General features: G+C 38.5%; 1 protein-coding gene across 1 annotated transcript; it reads right to left on the reverse strand.

Annotated features, from left to right (window-relative positions):
* Nucleotides 1-236: 236 nt before the first annotated feature.
* KDSR (3-ketodihydrosphingosine reductase) lies at nucleotides 237-23,325 on the reverse strand. Its single transcript, XM_061449307.1, has 10 exons — nucleotides 23,108-23,325; nucleotides 17,395-17,484; nucleotides 16,221-16,277; nucleotides 12,018-12,083; nucleotides 11,783-11,878; nucleotides 10,502-10,693; nucleotides 8,597-8,680; nucleotides 5,842-5,925; nucleotides 3,938-4,039; nucleotides 237-3,597 (listed from the first exon to the last, which is right to left on the reverse strand). Exons 1-10 carry the CDS (start codon nucleotides 23,213-23,215, stop codon nucleotides 3,478-3,480), a joined length of 999 nt encoding a protein of 332 aa, XP_061305291.1. The 5' UTR covers nucleotides 23,216-23,325; the 3' UTR covers nucleotides 237-3,477.
* Between the last annotated feature and the right edge of the window lie 1,001 nt (nucleotides 23,326-24,326).

Genomic DNA, 24,326 nt, shown 5'->3' on the forward strand with positions numbered 1-24,326 from the left:
TGCTAAAATGAAGGGATATATTGCCCCCTCTGCTGTCCCACAAAATTAAGAAGATCCTGCTGAACTAATCCCAGATTTAAATAAAAAAAACAAAAACAAAACCCCCAAACAAAAACAAACAAAAACAAAACCAAAAATTGAGCCCAAAACAAAACGAACAAAAAAACTGCACCAAACCCTGCAAATGCATTTATCCATCGCTCTTCATCCCCTCAAAGAACTCAGAAGTTACAGGCTTTGTTGATTCTCCATTTATTTCAAGAAATATAAAATATGAAAACTAGTTTACAGTTCTGGCACAAAAATGATGAAGCAATAAGCACAAAGATTCTTTTTACAAATAATGCTATATACTTTTACCATTTAAAAGTGCCTAGAGTTCTTCACAGCAAATAAAGTTTATTTACCTATATCTTTATTTCTTAGTAAAATATTAGATCTATTCAAATTGCACAAGAACACCTTGGTGAAATAAACTATATGTAAAGTTACAATGAATCTGTATTTTAAAGCAGACAGTCATTAGAAACTACATGGAATGGAAAAGACTGTAAAAAAGCCTAAATTGAATCTAAGAGACTGACCAAAAAAACAAGAGACAAGACAGTGACTGATATGGCACAAGTGATTAAATTACTGACAATGTGACAAAAAGTAATAAAGCCTATTTGAAGTTTTTCACGGATCTAATACATTGCTAAGACATTTCAATGCAGAGGTTTCATAACATTTAAACTGGCAAAATAGTTTTTCAGCTGCTAAACATTTTTCCACAAGGTTACAAGGCATCTCCTTCACTTAATATTGGACCTTAAAATGAGTATATTGATAAAGAATGTGCATAAGAAAACAAAATTTACACCAAAGGTTGTTGACAATTTACTATGTTTTGACAATAAAACAGTTGAAAAGTTTATCAGTTAAAATTAACTGCATTAACTTGCAACAGCAGAAACTAGAACATTTTAAAAGATTATTCTTCACTTGTTCCTTCAAAAACTTGCCTTGTTCCAATTTGCGCAGTTGCTGAGGGGTTCAACCTACAGTTTTACTGTCAATACAACCACTTAACACTATGCAAGATCAGATGTGAGCTAAAGTGTCTATAGATCAGGGCCATAATTTTCCCACAGAATTCTTATTCCTCCTTCACAGAGACTTGAGCTGAAATTTTATTAGTCATGACTTGGAGGACTCTCTGGTCAAAAAATGGTGACTAGTGATGTCCAACCCAAAATATTTTAAAGAGGCCCAGCTGCCATAGCGTCTTGTGTGTGCTCTGACCTTCTGGATTATGTTTCTTAAATGCAAACTCTTTAACACTCCAAGCTGAAGATCCAAACATTCAAGTATCCAAAGTCTTACTGGTTATAAGTCTTGACCTTCAAGCTTGTGTTGCTGTCAAGTAATTTATGTAACCATTTCTTTCAAATTACAGCACAACTGGTTTACCCATCTTGGTATCTCATGCAGATCGTCAAAGAATATTTGATTTTCATCAAAATAAGAATTAACACAAGTAATAGGGTCCAGATAGCATTGGTCTGTTGCTTTAAGAAACACAGCAATGTTGACAATGGATGTGTGATAAATGCTCCATTATGTCATTCACATTAAGCAGCACAGGAAACATATGCACACTAGATTTCTTTGTATTGAAGCCCAGCTGTTTCAAAGTGCAGGAATATGCCCTATTCTCAGAACCAGTATAACACAGGCATGCACAGCTTCACATATCTGAACAAAATCAAGAGGCAGGACCTAAAACATCGTCTTTGTGATGAATTCAACAATGCCTCAACTGAAGTCTAACCACTTAAAATGAGAGTGCCAATGTGACCCTCCCCCAAAAATACATTTGTAAACCAGGTATTAAAGCAAGTTTGGTCTATGTGAAGAAAAACTGAAAAGTGATCAACCAAATTCAAAGACAGAAAATAAAGAGCCTCAATAAATTACATATTAAAGGTTTTCCACTTAACCAACTATTATTTTTCATCTCAGCTCGAGTAACACTTCTGAAGAAGGTGTAGCGAATATCTTAACAAAAGCAAACAATTTTTCCCATTTGGTTGTTAAATACTACTTTCAAGTAAGTGAAAGTGCCCAGTTTTATGAGTAATTTTAGATTCAGAGTACTGACTGAAAATGAAAAATATGACATTGAAAGCACAGCAGTGCTAACAAATACAAAATATGCAGCTTTTGAAAGAAAAGCAGCTCACAAGGCACTTGCTACAGTGGTCCATTAAATAAACAGTATGTGTAGTGCACCCTTAAAACATCATTGTTATGCATCAAGTTTCTTCAGTGTTAAGATTTATTAGAAACAACTACGGGGTTCTGTGTATTCTGAAGCAGTTACTGAGCAGCTTTGTTTCATATACTGTAAATGAAACAAACTAGAACTGAGGCATAGAAGGAGAGTATTTTACATGATTTCTTGCTATGCAAAAGTTTTTCCATGCAATGACAAAATTAATGTGGAATGCCGTTCTGATACGCAGCCCTCCCCCTCCGCCCCAAAGCTACATTCCTGCTACTGGAAGAGCCTGGCATTTTAATTACAATTGAATCTATCATCAACTACTAGTTTGGCTCATCATTTGCAGCTTTGAAAAATAATGTGCATAACAGTAGCACTACGCTACTTTCCTTTCCAGAGCAAAAACTGGCAGATAGGAAAGTACAGATAAATATCTGTAAAAATTGTACATTATTTCAATGGCTTAAAATGCTGAAAGTCATAATCAACACACTTGATACTGGTTTGATTTTTTTTTGTTCACAACATACATCAAAGGCCAGAGTAGTTACAGACCCGACCACATCTCCTAGCATTCTCTGTGGGAACGGGTTCTTCATCTCCCTTTAGAAAGTATGCATATATTAAACCATACTTTTTAATTACTCCCAGACTGAGAAAGCTTGGATCATACAAATGTTTCTGGCATTTTAAGGTTTCCACAGTTGCATGTTGAACAGAATAAGGAAAGCTGTCATTGACAGAAGGACCTGTAGACTGGCCAAAGGAAAAGTTAACATTCTAAATTAAAAACAGTCCCAGAACATTAGCAAAAGGTACCAACTTGCTCAGGGGACTTCAATCTAACTTCAGCCCAGTCTGTCATGGTACTTATTTTGTCCATAAACACCAAAGTGAGAAAACTTAAGCATCTGTCCAGAATTACCGCACACAGTACGTTCTGAAATTCTATTCTGCAGAATCACAAGTTTCCCAGATTCTCTCCATCTCAGATCACTCCAAAAAAATAATCTAATCCTCATTCACACTTTTGCATAGTTTGGCATTTTCTGGAGTTGTACTTCTGTTTTCTTTCATAGTTTTTGAGGGGACTCATCTGTCGCATATGCAATTACTTCCAGTCTAAATCCTTCAGGAGAAAAACTGAGTCCCACTTAAGCAGCAAGCTGTCCAGAACTGTTTGACATTCTTCTTTCAATTCAAAGTAAAGATTACTCAGTTTTATCTGCACTTTCAGATTTTTCCCTTTGCATCATGCAGCGACGCACTATGCTGTCAAAACTTCCTAGGTAAAATAAGCCAACGATGCGAAAAATGCCCATGCAAACAACCTAGAAACAGAGAGAAACATCTTTCAATTCATTTAAAATCCCAGATTACAATATATTTACTCATGAAATAAAAAAGTTACAGGCAAGATCATCATATAATCTCAAGAAAACAAACTCATGAAAACACTATGTAACACTTCAGGACTGCGTAGCAGGTAGCAGTCTTAGCTTTCCCAACAACTTCCTGCTTCTGCTTGAAAATACTACTTCAGTTTCCTAAATCCAAGTCTCCATGGTATTAGCAGCCATTTGATGAAAAAAAAAATAAAAATCAATGTTTGCCAATTAAAGTATTTTAAACTATAAGAAATTACGACTACGGGGCCTTCCCAAATCTTACCTGCTGAAGACCTTCAGTAATAGAAGTGACTGGTGACATTCCACTTGTCAATATAGATAGCATGTAACCATCTGATCCAACGGAGCTGTTAAAGTTCCCTTGCTGGATGGAAGGAAAACAGCAATTAAGAAAAAAAATAATTTACCCAGTTGTAGAAAATCGTGATTCGCCATATTTCAACATCTATTCTTGATGAACATAGCTGACTGATGTCACTAATAACAAATATTTTTATGTAAAAAACTATTAACACAATTAATATTAAAAAATATTTTGTGCTATACAGCAACATTTCAAAAGGCATTCACTTGAAAATGGCCAAGGAAGCTAACATCTCTTTAGAGAGAGGTGTGCTACATTACTGCAGATTTCTTTACAAGCTAGAAAGGCACTAAACTTCTTCTTGAAGCATGCTTACTGACTGAGAAAATGCACAACAGACTCCCTGGTGGTAAATGCATTTCAGAGGCAGAATTACACCCTAACTGTATCAGGTCACCAGATCACCAATCACTACAGTAACTGTAGAATAAATCAATGCCTGCCTTTTGTTAAAATTAGTTCACTGTCACATGAAATTTGGCAGGGGAGTGCATTTCAGATGCTAGGTAACAGGTACTCCATCTATGTCAGGGATTTTTACCTTGCCCTCCTCAAAACCATGAGATACACAGCCTGCTAAGGAATTCAGCTGGCAGAAGATGGGAGATAGACATAAAGTTGTTTGGTTGGGTTTTGACTACCCGTAAGGAAAACTGCAGCTCTGCCAGGCTTCTCCCCTTCTTTTTCCAAGCAGACTTCATGCTGGAAAACAGACTTTCCGAAACACTGCAGGACCAAGTCTATGGAATGCGGAAGTGAAAGTAGGTGGTAGTGCTCCTGAATCAGGGTTAGGAGTAAATCTATGCTAGAGATTTGGTTATTTCCCAACACACAACCGAGAGGACCATCAGCTTCTACAGTATAGACTTCTCCGCTGATAGCTTGAGTGCATAAAGACCATGCTTGAACTAATATTTCATCCAAAGTGTTGGAAAGCATGGTGTAGAAATACCAGATGCTTAAGATTAGAGAGGAGATTAGTTTTCCTTAAGCACCAAAGCAGAATGCTATGAGAGGTAGTGCTTGCTTTTAAAACTCAACCCCCAAAACCAGACAAAATTCTGTTCTTGTGGTGCATCTGTAAAAATATTGTAAAATCTTCACAACTGAATGCCTGCTGTAAATGTAAATCATGCTGAAGATCAAGAGTATTTTGAACTGCAAAGTAATTACAGATTTTAGGATTAAATCTCAGTGCTTTAGAAGCATGAAATTTCATGTTCATTTCCATTCCATGGTGTTTATTAAGCATACAGGCATTCCACAGAACAAAACATTAAAAAAGAAATCCTCAAAAAGACAATACACTTTCAACCACTAAGAACAGCATTTTATGTATTTTAATCACCCATAAATCATATACTTAAGACATTAAAAGCCAAAAAGGCTAGACTGCCTTCATTTTTGTAAAATTATTTTTATATGAACTCATCTTCAAGGAAAGTAAGATAGTTCAACAGGCTTTTGAGGTTAGACAAATGGTATTTCACGCATAAAAACTAACACAGTTTAGTGCTTTAAAGTCAGTCATAATCTACCTTTGAGACATTGCATCATACTGATGCATCGTTTTGTTCTGTCTGATGTACAACTTCAGATACTTTTTAGTTCCAAGAGATTGTATAGTCATTTTTGGGCACAATAGCAGAAGAATAAAAAAAGTATACTTCCTATTCAAACTAACTGAAGAGTATAGCTTAGCAATTGTCTCACAGCCCTGAACAAATATTACATGCATTTCTTGTCTCTCCAACGGGAGACTTTAAAAAGATAATTTCACTTTAAAAAGATAATTTACTTACAATGGCATCTTTGACTATAACTCTGGCGACTTGTTCTGCTTGACAAACAGATGAGGTTTCAGAAATCAGCTTCGTCTCTAAGGGCTTTAATAGAAAAACACCAGTGTAAGTTTGACTAACAACATACAGGATAGAAAAATATGGAGGTCAAATTTTGGTTTTGGGTCTTTTGTCATGGAGGACATCACTGTTAGCAAGTGGTATCATACTGTCACCTAAAACATTTACTTAATTATTCTCTTCATAGGTATTAGTCTATTTTTATGGAGGGAAATGCAAATTTTTTCTTGAGTATAGTACTTTTTTTTAATAGTTCATTACTAATAAAATACAAAAAAGTGCTTCCCCCCAGGTATTTTATTTTCAGTAGAAGAAATCAAAATGCTTAAACTATGTCTCCTCAGCACTTGGTATTAGTTAATTTATGGTTCTTGCCAGAAATGAAGATAGGCCTGAAATATTTTGAGATCCTAGAAAACTATTTTTTTTTTATTTTTTAAATTTCTCAAACGCCACACACTGGTAACCACCAAAATCCATCATGACATTTTTTTTCTTCACGTTTTAGAGCATTTATGCTACTTTGCCTCACTAGAAAAAAGCAATTAGGGCAACTAATTTTAGCAAGCACATTTTTTTTTCCCCACAAAAACAAAAAGCAAAATAAAAACAAAGAAAAAAAACATTAAAAAAAACCCAAAACAAACAACAACAAACCATAACCAAACAAGAAAGTCTGGTCTGTTACAAAAACAAACAGCAAAAACATGTTTTCAAGCATTTACAAGCATGTTTGTCATTCATGTCCTTTTAACAAACCAAACAACAGTGGAGCTAACTGCACAGCAGTTATGCTCAGTATGTTGAGATAGATGGTTCTGTTGATGAATTAAAAACCAGCACCAAGTTAGGGAGAAAGGAGTACTTGGTCAACACAAGTTGACTTGTAATGGCTAACTCTGTTACATCTAGTAACAAAATTTAATTAAAGCATTCAAGCCTAGTCAAATGCTGTGACTAGTTTAATCCTGAGATCAATACTTTAATAAAAAAAGCACTTCTAGGGAAGAGCTGAGCAACTACTGGTTCCTCTCTCATTATCAATAAAAATTACTACAGAAATTAGATTTCACAGAAACAGGCCTATTTCCAAATACCTGTACAATTACAAATTCTGATTTCACACACCAGGCTCGCTCAAAACTTTTTTTTTCCAGTGTGTGTATTTTAAGAGGGGGCAGAGAGGAGAATCAGTGTTTTTGCCAGCAGAAGTCACAAACACTTTTCACACACTTTCCTACAGTGATATGGCTTACACCATCAGATCTTCATTTCATAACCCTTATGTACCTTTGAGCTTACTGGCCAGTATCAAACACAGGAAAACTGTACCCCAGTTCCTAACATCTTCCCAGTTCCTTTTACTATATTCAGTGAGTACAGAGAAAAATAGTCCTAAAGAGATGCAAACTACAGAAATGTTGCAAACTAAGTAGTGTTAACTAAATGCAACAATAATAAACAAGCATCTGAACTGTCAGAGCAATGCAGTACTGCATAGATTTAAGATGCACTGTCACAACAGGAGCAAGTCACCTGAAGACTTCATGTATGCTAAAACACTGGAAAGTCTTTCATTGAAAGACAACATCTTTTTGACTAATGAGATAAATCTCACTGAATCTCTTGTAAAGAAAAATTTTGGATGAACAGTGCATTTTGCTGGTGATTATATTTTCCTGAAATAGGCTATTACAAAGGAAAACAAAAACCCAGAGAATATGCAAGCTATACAAGTATTTGCAGATGTCTAATTCTGGCGCTTTTTGTTCCATAATACAGAATACCTGTATCAAGAATGATGGAGGTAAGAAGAGTGTTATATCATCCCTACTGACTCCTACACAAAGGGCAAAAGACAAAATGGGATTCAACCCCAATTTCCTATTATACATGAAGAGGCATCTTGAAAAGGCTGATCTCCTTAAATATCAGGTTTCCGGTTCACAGTATGCAAATAAAAAAGAAGATACATTTTTCTCTGGTTACCTGATACTTCAGTCTGAACAGGAGGCCTGAATGTAGTTTTTGGAACTGTGGGTCATGTGCAGGGACATGTCACATGATGAGAAGCAACTAAATTTGCTAAAGTCAAAACTTTCAAGGTAAGCCCAATAGAAAAGACCTTACTGCTGACACACTCTTCTGGAAAGTGCTAATGTCATTTGCACTACATAGACAAAAAGTTTACTTCCTACTTTAATGCTAGTCAACAGTCACTACTGAATTGTGTCATTACATATATTCATAAAGCATGGACAGTTTGTAGACTTTACTGAAGGATCTGAAGTTTATTTTCATCCATCACATCTACCAGAACAACTGCATATTATCAGACACAACACAGGGATATTATTTTTGGCTTGTTAGCTATGATATCAAAACAAATAGTGGTTTCACAGTTTGCTGTTCCACAACAATAATTTCATTGTGTACAGAAAGATTTTGCAGTGTTTCAGCTATTAAAAGTAGGTAATTCTTCCCTTTAAAGCCAGAACAATACGCAATATTATCCTACAAGCTATTTAACTCTGTGTAGTTAAGCTGATAAAATTTAAATCTTTAAAAGTACTTTTCAAAATGTCACCATGCACTGATTTCAAAAGTACTATAGAAGTAAATGAAATCTGAAATGCATTACTTACTACAAAGTGAAGCTTTAAAAACATTATAGTATTACTGAAGAACAATTTACCTTTGTTTTACTTTCTTCTGCAAAACCAGGTGTGTCAGTATCTGGAGGATAGGCCACCGTTACGTAGATATTATACGGTTTTACCTGCATATTACAAAGTAAATGTTATTTTAGTACTTACAGACTTTACATGTCCCTCAACTTCATTAATTTCTCTTGTACAGAAATACAGCAAGCATGAATTCAAACTGCTTCTAGGGTTGTGTATTCAGCACTTTCACAAATGAAAACACTTTTTTCAGCTTTGACAAATGAAAACACAAAACAGCAAAGATTTTTGGTTGTGTTGTTTTTTTTAATAAAAATACTTCAGTGCTTTGCAGTTGATGTAAATCATTTGGCGAATCTGAGTGGTTTTTAAGACATTTAGGAGGAATATGAAAGTAAAGTTCTGTGATTTTACCAATTTCAATTTTAAAAGGAGACTAAACCTTTGCCCCAACATGCATAACCACGAGGCCAAAAAGGCTTTCACTGAGGCTTATTAGCATGCTTTTTTGCTGTTGTTGATGTCAATGTACTTTCACTGCTGGATGGATGAGGGCAAAGTAACAAAAATGTAAAAGGAAAATTTGGTATCTTTAGGATGTATACTCAAGTCACAAGGCTTTTCAACCCATGGTATAAACTTGCAAGGGCTCAAAGTCTAAGGATACAGAAGGAAAAAAAATGCAGAAAATGAGAGGAAAAAACGTAAGGTCTCATGTCAAGGATTGCATTTAGTTATGTATTTGTATGTATGTGTCAAAGAATTACATCACTTACAGCGCTACTATTCAGAAACTGCAACAATGCAAATCTGTATTCCAATACAAATAAAGAAGCTTTTATATTCAGAGGGCTAAGATAAAACAAAACATTGTATACAGCTAAGCATTTTAATTTATATTATGAAACATTCTATATTGAAAACACTTACTGAAATACTACACCACAGGTCCATAAACACTCTAATTTTAGTTTTGTGTAAGTTAGTATTCACAAAAATATCTGTCACCAGTCCAAAGGACCCTGCAGTCATGTTGTTCTATTTGGCAGGCCAGCAGTGATTAGAGACAGTTTCACCTATTATCCTATCTATTCAGGATCACGGGATACAGCTATATTGAACAGAACAGGATAACAACAGGGACTATGCAAGGGTCTAGAACCAAACACCAGCACTTAATATCTGAACAATTAACAACCAAAAAAATATATCTTCCTAAAAGGAGAATAAGGGAAGTAATTTTCAAATTAATTTTACCTGTCTTACTACAATGTACTTACCAACCTTCTTCCACTGAATAATTAAAAAAACGTGTTTGGTTGGTTTTTAGTCTTGACTTAAGCATAAGCTTAGATTACTACATTATAAAAAGCTCACACATACCAAAATTGAGAAGGGTGAACCACTGTCAATACTGTTGTGGTTTTTTTTTTTTCTTTTCGTGGATAACCCACAAATTCTAGCTTGCAAGTTCTACTGCTTCACAGGGTTCACATACCACTTACCATGGCCTCATAAACAGGCTGGGAATCACTGGCTTGCCCCACAGGCATCTATGGGATTTTCAGTATCATTCTGCACTTAGAGCCTTGAAAAAGACTTTTACTCAAAAGATTTAAAACAAGTCCTTTAGTTAAAATAAAAGATTAAAAAAATGCCTGCACATGTGGTCACCTTCAGTTCTAGGAATGGATTCAATCTATTCCCTCTTACGTAACTGAAATCAGCTTAGCTTCTGCAACCCCATGCAGAGCAATAGGACTGTACTATTGCCAAAAAAAAGGGGCCAACATAGCAGACAGACAGACAGAGCTGCTCAAGACAGAGACCTATTTAGATGAAAACATGCTGTGCTGCTAGTTGAAAGAAAAATAAATTGTTTACAATCTAAAATACTGAAATTATTTTACACGTACCTCCATTTGCAGGGCTTCAGCCAACCCTCGAAGAGCAAACTTTGTTGGAGAATAAGCTGTATAACCAAAGAGGCCTAATTGCCCAGCCTGAGATGATACAAACACAATCCTCCCCATTCTTCGTTCCTTCATGGTAGCAATTACTGCTCGACTCGGGTAAACGCTACCCAGATAATTGACTGCCATTAATCTCTGTACAAACGATATTAATAGGGTATTTGAGCCACAGATTCAGAATTCTTCAGCTGTTTGGTGTTATTTATCAAAACTCCTTATTTCAGTTGGCTTTAATAATGAGGTTCACTAGATTCGTTGTTCTATCAGCTACCAAAAGAAACTGTTTTACACCTAAAAATCTTACTTTAAGCCAAAAGAAACCCAGTCTATCAATGTCTTAATAGTATCCAGGATACTGATAATACTCTGAACCATGTGGCCTTCAAGAAAAAAAGAGTATTTGAGGGAAAATCTAACCTAAACAATGTCCAGGAAACAATCCACTTACACATGATATATGAAAACATACTGAAATAAAAGTTTAAAGAGCTTTCCAAAACAAGAAAAATTCTAGCATTTATGCATTTCAGAGATTTTAATCTTTGGCAGGATAAGTGGAAGTATTTAATTTTCACTCTTAGAAGACCTAAACCATAATTGATAGCCTATATCAAACAACAGAATGGATTATTCAAATTAATTGTAAAATTATTCCTGTTTAGTATTTTCAGATTATTCAGCATTATTTGTAGATGACCCAGGGCCTGAGAGCTGCGAGTATAAAGTAACCAACATGCAGGGATTTGAGGTGAAGTTTTTTTTGGTCTTCTAATCAGACCAGCAGCTTTTTAATCTGCAAAGAAATTGTGCACCTCACAACTGAACACTGATAACAGCTGAATTTTTCTTAAACATGTTAAAAATATGTAATAAAAAAAAAATTCTTCATCAGAAAAAAAAGTGAGACCATATGAAATTCAGCGACATTCACAATACATTAAACTATAAAATACATGCCAGGCCTTGTGCCATCTTGAAGTCTGACACTACCCTGGAGGGAGAATTCACTGTTCTGCCCTACCAATGGACCACTAGTTAGGTGAGAAATTAGAGGCGATCCTCACAAATCAGAGGCAATCCTCACAGATCTAATTCTGGCAGCTACCACAGATCAAGTGTGTCACTATTCTTAAAAAGCCTGCAAAGACACAGGAATGCAAGCTAATTGTTAGAATGGTTGAAAAAGAAATCATATGATAAAATAAAAAAAGCATGCTCACTCACTTCAAAACAATTCACTTCAATATCCTCAAATTTTCCTGTAATTGATGTTCCTGCACAGTTTACAAGCATGTCAACTGGTCCAAGCTTCTCCTGAGCCTGAAAGAGGGGAAAGAGGTTAAAATCTTTAGGATGAAAATCTTTACTACAGTATCATGATAAGAAACTATTTCCATTAGAAATACATTACACAGAGATAAGCTTCTTAAGATATATAAGCGAATCAGTACTTCCTCACCTGTTTTAGAACATTCTCCACCTGTTCATAGTCTTTAGATACATCAACAGAAATACAGAGTACTACCTGGAAAAAGAAAATGAAGGAATGTTTTAACAACACAGTAAGTCCAGTAACCATTGACTCCAAGCCTTTCAAAATTAAACAAAACCCAATGACATATCTTTTCCAGATAAAAACAAACAAAAAAAAACAACCAAGAAGTCTTTTTGATAGGACAGTTTATACTTCTCCCACACTGGAGAACACAATGCCTGCTCCCTCCAAACCCCTCCCCCTCATACATACACATTCTAGTATAATAAATACTATATTAAGAATACAAAAGCACTTCAGGATCTTCAAAGCAGCTATACTTGCACAAGATATCATTTCTACTTTACTGTATTAAAAGTAAAGTAGAAAATAACACTAGGACTTGAGTTATTTACATAAAGCTTAGTAAAAACTATTCGAACCAAAGCAGACAAAATTTTGCAGTGCTACATTTAACTTTCAGCAGCATTAAACACAAGTCAAGCCATTTGTGTGCCCTAGCCTATCTTTAAGAACAAACATTTTTTTCCACATCCTAGAAAGGCATGGCTGCAGAGTGTTACTGTGAAAACTACAGCATCAACACTGGAAAAAAAAACAAAAAAAACACAACAACAACAACAACAAAAAAACAACCCAACAAACTTTTCCAAAATTTATAAAGCACGTGTTAAAAGCCTGATAACTTCAGTACTGGCAATGCACGCTATCCGTTTTTTTTCATCATGTCTTTATTTTTGTAGTAGTAAACTTAGTTGCACACTGTTTAATTGGGAGATGTCAAGGACAAAACTAAAATAAAATTCTATGAGAAACTGGCTAGTTGCAATGTTGTATTACCTAAAAAGTGAAATAACACGTATATATTTACTCCTTGTCTGGAAACCAGAGACTATGGGGTTTAGTTTGGAAGCTACAAAAGACTGAAAAGAAGCATTGGCCGGAGGAGCAGGGTGGGCCAGGCAGGACAGGACAGCAAAACCAAATGACTAAATTTTATTGCAGCTAAATTTTGTTAAGCCCTGTTTTTCTTAAAGTCACTGATTACTTTCAGCAAGATGATCTCAGAATTCATGTTCGGAAACACCTTCACATCAACTTCATACAAACATATAATGGTTAGAGTTGGAAGGGACCTTTAAAGATCATGTAGTTCCACCAGCCCTGCCATGGGCAGGGCCACCTTCCACTAGATTAGGCTGCTCAAGATCCTATCCAACTTGGCTTTGAATACTTCCAGCGATGGGGCAGCCACAACTTCTCTGGGCAACCTGTAACTTCTTCACACAACTTCTTCTGGCCAAAGGAAGCACTGCCTTTGGGTTACCACTTACAAACTGCAAGATATAAATTCCAGCTTGGCCAGGTATTGACAAATAAGCTATGCTTTCTGCTGAGCAATCAGCAGAGCTTCGGGGAATTTGTCATCTTCAAAGGAAAAGCAATCTCAATAAAAGCAGGTACTCCTGTATTTTTAATCCAATTTCTATCCTTTCTGTCACTTTGGTCAATTCATTTAAACTTCATTTAAGTTTGAGGTGAAATAATCACCAGTTTGTAACAAGTATCACCATGACCACTTGCGTGGAGCACGTGGACACACACCCCCCAAAAAAGCAACTTACCACAGTATAACTAACTGCTTTGGCAGTTAGTCATTTGTCAGTCCCGCCTCTGGTCAGACTGCAACACTTCCTAGGTACATAAACAGAATCTGCTTGCCTTTCCTGCATAGCAGGTTGGCTATTCCTGCCTCCCAGCACTGTGTGTAGTAGGACATCAGAGTAAGTTTGTGGTGTGAGTTATTGCGTGGTATACATGCATCTCACCTTAGGGCATTTATTCCATTTTGGAAACATTGTTTTACAGAAGTTTAAGAACACAATGCCATTTGAACAGAAGTTATCTGTTATTTGGATATCTTCACAAGATCAGTGAGGAGGGTTAAAAAAATTCACAGTTCTGTACCAAAATTGAAGCAGTCGTTTAATATATCAGATTGCACAGATTCGTTATTCACACTGTGAGCACTGCATTTGGGAACTATCACAGTTTTATTTACTACTACCACATTTTACAATTTACCTCTCTGTTTGTATTATTTTACATTCTTTTTTTAACAATACACTGATTACCTTCACTGCAAAGCATGTGCTATAGATCCATGCCTAAGACATGGAACATGTTGCCAGAAATAGTCTAATATCCCCAGCCATGCTCCCCAACTTTTGTTCCAAATATTGCATGGTGGTGGATCATTAATAAAGCTTTCACAACAGAAGATCAATTCAGCTCCCAGTGAAGTAACTATTCTATATTAGGAAAGGGATAAAAAAAAAAAACTGCAAAAATACCTAAGGGCAAGGATTTTGTTCCATTGCACACCTATACTCTAACTAAATTGCATGAAAACGTCAAAACACTAAAATGTACGTAGATGTTCAGACCCTGGTTGTCAATGTAACCCGGTTTCATGCATACATCTGAGCTGAACAATGACAGCATATGCTCATGAAAAAGTAGTATTTACTGAGGATCTCTGCCTCTTAGTTTGACATTTAGTAAACAACAGTCTCTGTGTGCATGTTGTGTATCAGATATCTTTCTCTATGCTCTTTCAGCAATTCTTTTGTACAGCTTCTCTCACTTCAGCTACCCTTGCTTCCCAGCTTCTGATCTGCTGTACCAGTGTGAGCTCTGCCTCAGACTCCTTGCTTTTTCCAGTTCTGTTCTTTGCATTTAGACCAGGCAGGCTCCCCTGTGACATTTCCTACAATCCAACAATAACTACAGAAGAGCCAGCCCACCTATCAGTCCCACTGCTTATGCTTACTTAACCTGGGTACAAGTCTAAAGCTGACCCTGCAAAAGCAGTCCTGCTCAGTCCACACTGCAGCTTGCTCAACCCTGAAGGTACTTTTTGGAGACTTTAACTGAACCTCTTAGGAACACGCACCAAGTAATACTCTTTTAAAAAGTCTGCATCTATCAAGCTTGGACAGATTTCAACAAGAACATCCTGACACAGTGTTTGACAAGGGATTAACTTTAATGCTACATTTGGGAAACTGCTAGAGCAGCTAAAAGAAAACAGTTATTCGGATTTATTTTCATAATTGGGCAAAACACAGCTTCTCCTCACCTCAAATGGCTCAGTTTTTCAAATACCTGATCTGAATAAGGCAGCATGCACAGAAAAAAAAAAAAAAAATCAGCTTGGGCCATTTGACAAAAAAAAAAAAAAGAAAAAAAAAGACAGAATCTTACATTCTAAATTGAGGTATCAGCTAGCACTAGTATTATTGTCTCCAAATATTTGCTTTTTCCATTGCTGCTTTTCAACAAAACATGCAGCTTATCAATTCAAATCCTTTTCTGCAGACACATAAATTGTTCGTATTTGTAACCATGAAAGTGACAAAAAGGTTCTGGAACATGAGAAAGGAGAAGTCAAATACATTAACAGTCTCAATACTGTTTCACCTCTCCCCTTGGTTATTAGTACTGAAAAAAAATAATTTTAGCATATCATCTTGAAGTCACACATTTTGAATGTAGCAAGCTTACCTATTCTAAGCTAGTACCTCTGCAACCTCTATAACAGCGCCTTTATGCATGAACGCACTACCTACTCACTAAGGCAGCTTCAGTGTTCAGAAGTTTCAAAACTCCACAAATTTAACCTGTGTATCTGTTACAATTCTTTGCCAGGAAAAACAATGTATGATGAAGTGAACTAAACCTGGAATCAAGTACCTTAACTTCTTTCCCAAGACAATTGCTTTATTTTTGAATTGCAAAAAGCAAGAGATCTTGAGAGGAAAAAAAAAGAAAAAAAAAGAAAAAAAAATTGGTTCTTCCACTTCATCTTGAAGCATACAAGTACTTATTGAGTGACGGTAAATTGCAACTATCCAAAAAAGCATACTACACCCACCGCTGAAGACATCAATCTTTCTCTACGAAAATCAGGCTAATGCACTAGCAAGGCAGTATCAAATGCAGCAGAGTTCAGAATATCTCACGTAAGCATACTTTTCAATACAAATACTGAGTGCTCGCTTGTGTTTGTTGAACAGCTTTGTTTTAAAGACAGGACTAGTAAACTACATTGTAGTAATTGAATTAAACAAAACACACAACACTGACTGTTAGCAGTGATCTTACCTGCTTGTCATTAACAGAATACTTTTCTATTTCCTTCTTTGTCTGCAGCAGCTTGTTCTGAAACGGACACAAGAACACTGCAGTTCTGAGAGCAGCATTAGTCTCTGGTATCTCAATAAGGCTTAGAAATAAACCCTAAGCCCCAAAGAGTTATCTGTAACTAGTTGTAACACCTTATTATTGTAATTTTACAGATTTATAAATATATTACGAATACACAAAATCCATAAAACTACCAGAACTCACTTTTCTGGTTTTCACTTCTTCTAATGCCAGTAACAATGCCTATAATAGATACAATGCTTTTGTTTCATGCAACTACACAGAGCAGCTAAGACTGTAGATACTAATTCTTCATCTGTATTTCGGTTCTATTTTATATTTGTGTAATATTATATAAACTGTTCTGAAGTATAATCACTGTCACAGAATTATAATAACAGAAATTAACTAAAATTTGGTAAATTCAAGCTGTCATACTCCTTAAAAAAAAAAACTGTGTTCATTCTGGATGCATTCAAGAGTAAGCAAAGTAAGTTCTCAAATTAAAGAAAATTATCAAAAACAGCTGGGACTGAGCCCCCCAGGTTAAGTGCTTTTATTTCCTGAATAATTATGTTTTTCTCTACAAATAAAATAAAAACCCATTATGAAAACGGTCATTCCAACTAAATTTAGAATACTTATCAGCAAAAAAACCCAAACCAAACAAATATAAAACAACCCTTTTTCTTCCAACACTGTCTTGATGAACAGTTTTTCACTAGTTAAAAGTATGATATAATGCTGATTAGACACCAAAATATTCAGTGAATTCTAAGAATTGTAATTAAACCCCAGTTGTCACTTACTGTAGGATAATTCTATGGTTTTAAAGACTATGGGGTTTTTCCTGCTTTTGTCCTCTGCTACAGATCTAGACAGTAAAATAATTAATACCATTAACAGAAGTGGTAACACTGGCAGAGTTTTAAGACAAGCTAATTCCATGTTGAGCTACACTCCTCAAAAAGGCAGCCACCTCTGCTATTCAAATGCATTAATTTGAAATGCTTAAGATCCCCTTAAAATATACACTGAAGAACGTATGAATAATTATACATGCTAAAATTCTTCTCCACCTGCATGGATTTTGTGAAGAGAGTTTAGCCAGTAAAAATAAACATATACTTACCTCATCCCTTGCAATCAGTGTTATGAAAGCACCTTGCTTATAACATTCAATAGCAATACATTTTCCAATTCCACTGGAGCCTCCAGTTACCTAAAAGTTATTTGAAAATGGCAGTGTTAGTCCACTACCCTCACACCTTCCCCCACATGATGAGTCAAATTAAATCAAAATTCTAAAAAGATACTGAGATTAAAATATCACTCAATGAGGTGTGAGTACAGAAGCTACACTAAAGTTAACGTACTGATTGAGTATGAATGAAAAATAAGATCTGAGCGGATCAATGAGCATTTGCTTCTACCCCAAAACCAATTTTACTTCAGTGGTATTTTTTGCTCATTTCTTACCTCAAGCACATTTAGACCTGCACCCACATGGGCTCTCTCACATGCTTTTGACTAAGTCCTAAATGTTATTTTTAAAAGCAGAAGTAGTTACAAGTTTGAAATCACTATTCATGTTAGTCATAATGATATAATTACATACTGCCCCTCCATACCTGGTCACTGTAGAAATTATTTGTAAAATTAACAATTACAGATTGTCTGCTTAAGATATCTTGCCTGCTTAAGATATCATCATGTAAACATAAACAGAAAACAGCTTCTTTCCTATTAAAATGAAACCCATTAATTCAACACTTGGTCCTCTGTAGAGTATTTCTGAGTCCCCCAGTCTGGACTTCGAATTGTTCATGCCATCCCACAATTCCAGTTTTGTGGGGATGCCAGCACCTAAACTTCCATTACCTTTTCTTCTTCCTCTAAACTGTAATACTGAGTAAACCTCTACACAAACAGGAAATTAATAGTTTGTTTATAGAAAAATGCAGGGTGATGCATCACATGTTGCAGGATACGCTGCCAAATGTTACTTATATACAGGTTAAAGTCACCTTAACACCTCTGTCATTACTCTCAATAAACCTACTTACAAACTCCATGGGGAACAAGGTGTAGCCGACAATCCTGATGCCTCTTTTTAGTAAGATAAAAATGTCTGTCTGACACTACCTTTATACGATTCGTTCATTTAAGCCAAGTCTCAGTCTGCATGTACGTTTGACCCTTAAGTAAACACAGGTATCTTCCTAACATACCCAAATCATTTGAATTTTCTTTTAACAGCATATTAAGAGATTATAATCAGCAAGACATTAGAAGAAAATGCCTAGAAGCACTTATTGTGAAAAAAAATCTGTTGATGAATTGAGTTCTGAAATACAAATTTCCTAATACACAGAAAAATATTTTGATTGCTCTGGAAATTATAATTTTTTATTCTTTATCACATTTCAGAGTACTTCAGAGAAGGTAAAGTATCACCTCCATTTTAAGTATGAGAAAATGAAGGCATTGAGTTAATTAGTGTCAAAGCAAAGATCCTCAATCTCTTAACTACATGCCCTATCAAAAGCCTTGTGTTTGCTCTTCATCTGCCAATGCCTCTGGTTTCAGAGATGCATTATCCTTAAAATTCTTTCCACTCCTTGAAGCAGTAAAGTCAGAAGAGTCAGAAGTACATTCCCATGAGTCACTAAATTCTTTCATACGAGTATTTTATCACTAACCTTCAAAAATAGTTTAGCGTAAATTGAATAATCCCAGCAAAGGTTTATAACATGGACCATGGCTTCTGACTGGCTTGTCTGCAGTCACAAATGGGCCAAGAATGGGTGATGCACTCACAAAGATTAATTTCAACTCTTAAGGCTTTCTCTATTATTAGAGATAGCTGCTTCAGATTAGCTTCACACTGCACAAACCTTTGAGGATGATTCCAAGACGCATGTCTAGAAACGTGAAACCTGGTCTGTGGTGTTCTGAACCAAGGATGACTGCTTTCAAAGTAAATGATGTCAGTGAGAGTGTTAGGTTAATGATCTGGGACTTTGGCAGAACCCCATTTAATGTTTTATGATGGAAAGAAGTTAAACATTTTAAGGTACTTGCAAAATAGGTTGCAAGATTTCAGTCCGTCTCTGAAAAAAGACTCAGTTTGATACATTCAGCCATGTGACAGTTACACAGCACTCGTGAGCTGCTTCTACCGGGTTTCAACAGTAGCAGGTACACCAGCACATAAACTAATCACTGTGCATGGAAAACTGCTCCAATTTCGAATTTTGGCATATAGCACTGAGAGACAGCTGCTTACTAGCTGCACATACTGCCGAGTATCATGAACAGGTCAACTACACCGTACAGAAACTAGAGGAATTATTTGAAGGTGAAGGTACTGGCACCAAGCCTCTGGCTTCTCAAACAATGCTAATTCCATTTCAGAAAGACAAGGTCTGAAGTCAAGCAAGAAATGGAAAAAGGAAGTTTTCATTCATAGTCACACCCAAGAACACTGGATACGGATCGTGTCAGATAGGTCAATGACAAAAGGCAATATCGATTAGCTGAGAACTTTAGCATTTAGGTGGGAAGCAGTTACTAATATGTGGGAGGTTAGCTTTCATGGTGACTGCTCCTGAAACAGCAAAAAAAAAAAAAAATCCGTATCGCTAGTGAAAACTGCTCTGTGCTACAATGAAGTTAGCCTAAGCAAAGCTATGAAGTCTGTTAGGTATGTAACTTACTAATGTAGATGCTCAGAATTAAAAGACCACCACCCATCCACCACATTAAACAAGACATTATTACAGTTACCTCACCTTTGTGGCCAATAGTTCTACAGTGCTACTGCATTTCATTAGGTCCAGACATTGGAAAAACGGGATCAGTACCAATTCAATTTCACTGTAACCCAGCCCCAGGAGTCAACAAATGTCGTATCTGGTCATAGGGAACTCAATACACAGACTAATTTCTGAACAGGAAGGGAGAATTAAATCCAATATTAATTCAGATGGTCAGACTGCAATACTACCAGCCCTTGAGCAGCATTATTGAGCTGTTTCTGTGTTTGAGAAGAACAGGTGCCAAATTAGCTCCTCCAAAAAGGCTGACTCCAACTTCTGTAGCTGGAATCCTTAATAACAGAGTTCAGCTTCTAAGGATCACAGGGATCATAAGACTTATTTCCCCCCTGATAAATGCAAATGTTGGGGTGAGGTACAGGGAACTGCTGTGTGCTTGACCTGAAACCCTGGTGAAAACTCTGGTGAAACCCCTCCTGAAGTTCTGCATTCAGCTCTGGGGCCCTCAACACAAGAGGGACGTAGACCTGCTCAAGTGAGTCCAGAGGAGGCCAAAGATGATCAGAGGGCTACAGCACCTCTCCTGTGAAGGCAGACTCAAAAGAGTTGGAGTTGTTCAGCCTGGAGACGAGGCGGCTCTGTGAGACCTTATAGCAGCCTAACAGTACCTAAAGGGGGCCTACAAGAAATCTGGAGAGAGATTTTTTACAAGGGCATGTAGGGGTAGGACAAGGGGGAATGGCTTTAAACTGAAAGAGCGTACTTTCAGTTCCATCTTTAACTGAAAGAGGACAGATTTAGATCAGATATAGGGAAGAAGCTCCTTACTGTAAGGGTGGTGAGGCACTGGAACAGGCTGCTCAAAGAAGTTGTGGCTGCCCCATCTCTGTCAGTGTTCAAGGCCAGGTTGGATGGGGCTTGGAGCAACCTGTCTAGTGGAAGGTATCCCTGCCCATTGCAAGGGGTGGTGGAATTAGATGATCTTTAAGTTCCCTTTCAACCCGAACCACTCTGATGATTAAAAGAGAAAAGAATGCTGACTTGAGCTGAAAATCCAATAACTGGTACATAATAGCCTCCGAAGCTGTCCAATGACCTTCCTCCAGAAATGCAGCAGATACATTTTCAAGATACTTTCAACAAACCCCAGAAGGAAGAGTTTCTAGATAAGACTGACTTTTTCTGCTTAAAAATCCCACCAATTTATTCTAGTATACCTTGAAAAATTGTATTTATTGTGCAATGGTAATCACTGCACTCTTGAGAAGGCTTAACTAGTTAAATACACAATTTGCAGATCTTTATTCTTTATTGCAAGACTGGATTTAACTGAGGCCTAACAAAGATATTATGTTAATCTGAACCAAGTAATAACCTAAAAAGAATTTTCATATGGAGAACACAAACAGATTTTGATATTTTTCTGTGAGAAGACTTCAAAGAAGTCCTCAGATAGTGTTACAGACCTTACATCTGCTTCACCTTTGCTTTTACACAGTATTGAAGGGTTCCTCCTTAACAAGCATTACATCTGTGGGAAGAACCATAACCAGAGAACTTCAATGCAAGCTTGGACACACCTCATACACTATATGATGCTGTAAAGCCAGTTGCAGCATCCAAGTAACACCTACTGCATAAAGCAATTTGGGAATACTGTTGCAACTTGGACAGGTCTAAATTATTCTGGGGACAGCTCCATCCTCCAAAAGGGAGCTCCAAAAATAACAACTAAAAAACCCCAACCAAACCAACAAACAAACAAAAAACAACCCCATCACCACATACCAACAAAACAAGGCACCACACAGGGATCAAAAGAAAGATACCCCAACCAACCTGGAGTAGCTGTAAATTCACCTGCACCTAAAACGCCTATCTTCTGGATCATCACAAACTCCCACTGTAATAAAGGACACCTGCAAGTGCTATTCCCCCCTTAAAATCATATTTACTCGAACAGTAGACTACAGCTTCTCTGCACAGAACATATCTTAAGGATATAACTAACGTTTAATAAGCTGATTCTAGGACCCTGATTCCTTCAATAGCTCTCTTGTGTCCAAATCCACTACTTTGTGATCCACCTGAAAGCACATGGTGGGTATAGTTTTCTTTCCCTATTGCTCCCCAAGCTACAAACCCATACAATTTCTAGTGGTGCCCTATTCATGAACTCTTTCAATAATACGTCTTTGTGAAGACTTCCTTCTAAAGCCTTACGTTTACAATCTTGACTAGTCAAAATATTGCTCATAGACATCAGTATCTACGTGCTTAAAGATGAAGAGGTGCATGAATGTCATCTAACCACTTCCTTTGTATTAGCCTTTCCATTTCCTCACATCTGACTTGGGTTTTTAGACCAAGGAAACAACAGATTCTGCCTTTGTTTATAAGCACACACCCCACTGAAATACCGTGGGAAATGCTATAAGAAAACAAAAAATCGAGATATCTGGTAACTTCGAGAGTACAAAAGGGATGTCTCAAAAAGTAAACATGAAGACTGAAGACGGTTCCCACTTCCAGTGACTCGGAAGATAACCTTAAACCAACCGAGATAGACAGCGGTTGTCAGGCTCATCAGTACAGGTCATTGCCTTATCACCCGGGACTTGCGGCTCTCATGTTTTGGTAGCTCGCGGTGCATCAAGCAACGGGCACCCCCAGCACCGACACCCTCCCACCCCCAGCACTGCCTTCGCCACCACCAGCCTGCAGGGACTGACCGTCCGCCAGCTCCCCAAGAGCCCCCACCATTCCTATGGCTGGCCGCCTTCCTCCTCTCACCCCCCAGAGCGAGTATTCCCTAACGCCGCCATACGCCCCCGCCGACATCGAGACACCCCTTCCCACAGAGCTGCGCGCCCACCTCAGAGGAAGCGGCCTCCCTCCTCCTCCCCGCCAGCCCAACGGACAAAACGGCACGGAAGCCGCCACCCTCCCCCCACCCCCCCGCCGCGGCGGGGAAGAGCGGAGTCAACGGCCAGCTGCCTCAGTGCGGGGCGGAGAGGGACGGCGAGAGGGACCCGCTCCTCACGCAGCACGCCGCGCCTCACTCACCACGACGTGAGCGCCAGGCAGCTTGAGAGGCTTGGGGCTGATGAGCGGCGACACCATGTACAGGAGGAGGACGAAGGCCACGATGAAAGCGGCCGCCAGGAGCAGCATGGCTCGGGCAGAGCTCGCGGAAGGGCCGGGACCAGCGAGGGGCCGGAGCCCCTCAGGCGGCGGTGGCGGCAGGTGCTGCTGTGAGGCGGCCTCCAACCGCGGGGCGCCGCAGCAACCGCCAGCCTCCGCCGCGGCAGGAGCGGAGGGGCGGGGGGAGAAAACGAGAGTAGGTACTGCTACGGGGCGAACGAGACGGAGGAGGGTCCTGCCGCCGTTCCGCGACCTGATTGGCTGCTGAGGCGAGCGTTGGCCTGCGCACTCGGATTGGTCGGATTGAGGCGAGGCACGGGAAGGTGCCCGTGGATTGGCCGAGGGAGAGGACCGGGCTCGGAGATTGGAGCCCGCGGGTGTTTGTGGGGGTCAGCATCGGAGGCAAAGGGCGGCTGGGAGGGGATCCGAGTCGAGGAGCAGCATCGGTCGGGCGCCTCCTGCCGGCCGAGCGGCAGCGCCGCGCTTGCAGCCCCGCGGGGTCTTTGCTCGGGACGGGCGGGTTTGCGCGGGGAGGCGGGGACCTTGCCCCGTCACGTGGGGCGGGCGGCCGCTTCCCGCCGAAAGGGAGGGGCGGGGCCGAGCCAAACTAAGCCAAGCTGGGCCGGAGGCGCCGTGTGGTGAGCTGAGGGGTGCTGGGCTGGCTCCCCGGCTCGGGGAGATGGCTGCCTGGACCTAGGGAGGGCTTTTCCGGAGGTGACCGATGCAGAACTGCGCCCTTGTGCACGTACCGGCCTAGCTCGGAGCATCCGCTTGGTGCTATAGATAACGTGCTCAATGTGAACCCCGAATGCCCCTTTCACCAGGCACTAAACGCCGGTTTGGAGGGGGAAGGGGAAAACAAGTAGTGACGGTTAAGTATGGCAATATTAAGCACTTATCTTGGCTTCCTCATGTGCTTACAAAAATGCCCTGAATAATAAGCGCCTCTTTGTGCACAGACTTTGTAATACGTTGCCCGAGGTTACCAATTGACGCAACTTTGAGTTGCGGTGGAGATGTGTCAGGCTGTTCCTGCGACAGACATGCACTAGGAAGAGGGACCAGAGCAGAGGGTACTTTCTTCTGTGGGAAAACAAAAACCTTTTATGGAAGATAATTAACTGTCGTTATCACAGGCGGG

This window comes from Pezoporus flaviventris, unplaced genomic scaffold, assembly GCF_033815535.1.
Source record: "Pezoporus flaviventris isolate CSIRO_AGI_PZ_B2104156 unplaced genomic scaffold, CSIRO_AGI_Pfla_v1 ptg000007l, whole genome shotgun sequence".
Taxonomy (NCBI): domain Eukaryota; kingdom Metazoa; phylum Chordata; class Aves; order Psittaciformes; family Psittacidae; genus Pezoporus; species Pezoporus flaviventris.